The sequence below is a fragment of the Atta colombica genome, unplaced genomic scaffold (genome assembly GCF_001594045.1).
Source record: "Atta colombica isolate Treedump-2 unplaced genomic scaffold, Acol1.0 scaffold321, whole genome shotgun sequence".
NCBI lineage: Eukaryota > Metazoa > Arthropoda > Insecta > Hymenoptera > Formicidae > Atta > Atta colombica.
In genome coordinates, this window is record NW_017259428.1 from 175,951 (window position 1) to 177,380 (window position 1,430).

The following is a 1,430-nucleotide window of genomic DNA, read 5'->3' on the forward strand; positions in this document are numbered from 1 at the left end:
TGTAAATATTTTTAATATAATATTATAAAGAATTATTTAATCTGCTTCTTCGAGTTATTATTTGCCTTCAATTATTTGTTTTATATGTTGCAAAGATGTTTTAAGATTGCTCATCAAACGTCAACCGTAATAAATCAGAAGAATAATTTGACATCTGTGTATGATAAGGTTATGTTTTTATGACAAGTCAGCAGTCCAACTTACTTATATAGTTCATTGTAGGCCTCCAGATATGCTTTTAGATCAATATCGTCATTTTCCACGAGAGCTTGATCAAAATGATCATGTACCGTTCGCAAATCGAAAAAACTTAACTCTGGCCCCTCCGCCATCGTAGGAATTATTGCATGCAATCAGAATCCAAACTACTTCAAATCCCCTCTTGAAAAAATTTGCAACAAGCGCCGCCTGTCATAGGACTCTGAACGAACTAAATTGATCACGTGATAAGAAGTAGAGATTTCAAATCCATGTGCGTGCTCACGAATATATGCACATATAAATATATCTACCTACATCACGTGCACATACATATACTTAGGAGTCTATTTAGAGGATGTTGAATGCTTGTTCTATTTTACTGATCAAATATAACTTACACTGTATACAAACAAATGATTCACGAGACATCGACAAATCATTATATATTGACAGGATATTAATATAATCATTATTACATCAATATCCTGTTAAACAAAGTTGCAACAGAAATATAATTATATATAATTCAGGAAAAATATTAATTTATGTATACAATGATTATACATGGATTGGTATAATGTATAAAAAATGTTTCTGACTGAATCGTAAGAAATACATATAAATATATTTCTTCCAGTTATACAATTGTTAACATTCAGTGTTCATGGATATTGAAGTAGCAGTAGTTTCCACACGATCGCAAAAGTCAAGTAACGCTAGATGGGATGGATATATCTTAGGATGGGTGACCATTTGAGAGCACCATGAAATTAATTCCTAGATTTATAAAAAAACATTTTTTATCTTAATTTTGCCGTGTGTATTCTAGAATTTATGATACTAAAATAAATTCGAAAAGATAGAAAATTTCAAAGAATGAAGAGAAAAAGAAAGATGGCGATAGAAGGTAACGTCAATGATAAGAATATAAATATATATAAATCAGTAAGAAATTATCGTAGTGTCTCTCTCACAAAGTTGCTATATCAGATATCTTAAATATAAAATTCTATCATGCAATAATAAAAATAATGTAAAGAAAAAGAGCATTACCAGTAGATGAGAAATAAGGTATTTCACTAAGCAACATACGTTCGAACGTAGATGCCGATGTGATACCGTTATTCTCCACGAGAAGCGCTACATTCGAAGAATTATTGTGAAGCACTATATATTCAAATTAAGCAACACTTAATATTATAAACAAAAAAAAAAATATATATATATAC

General features: G+C 29.8%; 1 protein-coding gene across 2 annotated transcripts in view; it reads right to left on the reverse strand.

The window, feature by feature from the left end:
* LOC108690428 (ceramide-1-phosphate transfer protein) overlaps positions 1 to 332 on the reverse strand; it is a 1,498-nt gene extending 1,166 nt beyond the window's left edge. For both annotated transcript variants that reach the window (XM_018197716.1, XM_018197715.1), the window contains exon 1: positions 205 to 332. In XM_018197716.1, coding sequence (XP_018053205.1) covers positions 205 to 332 — 128 coding nt within the window. The remainder of the gene's footprint in view (positions 1 to 204) is intronic.
* Positions 333 to 1,430: the final 1,098 nt, after the last annotated feature.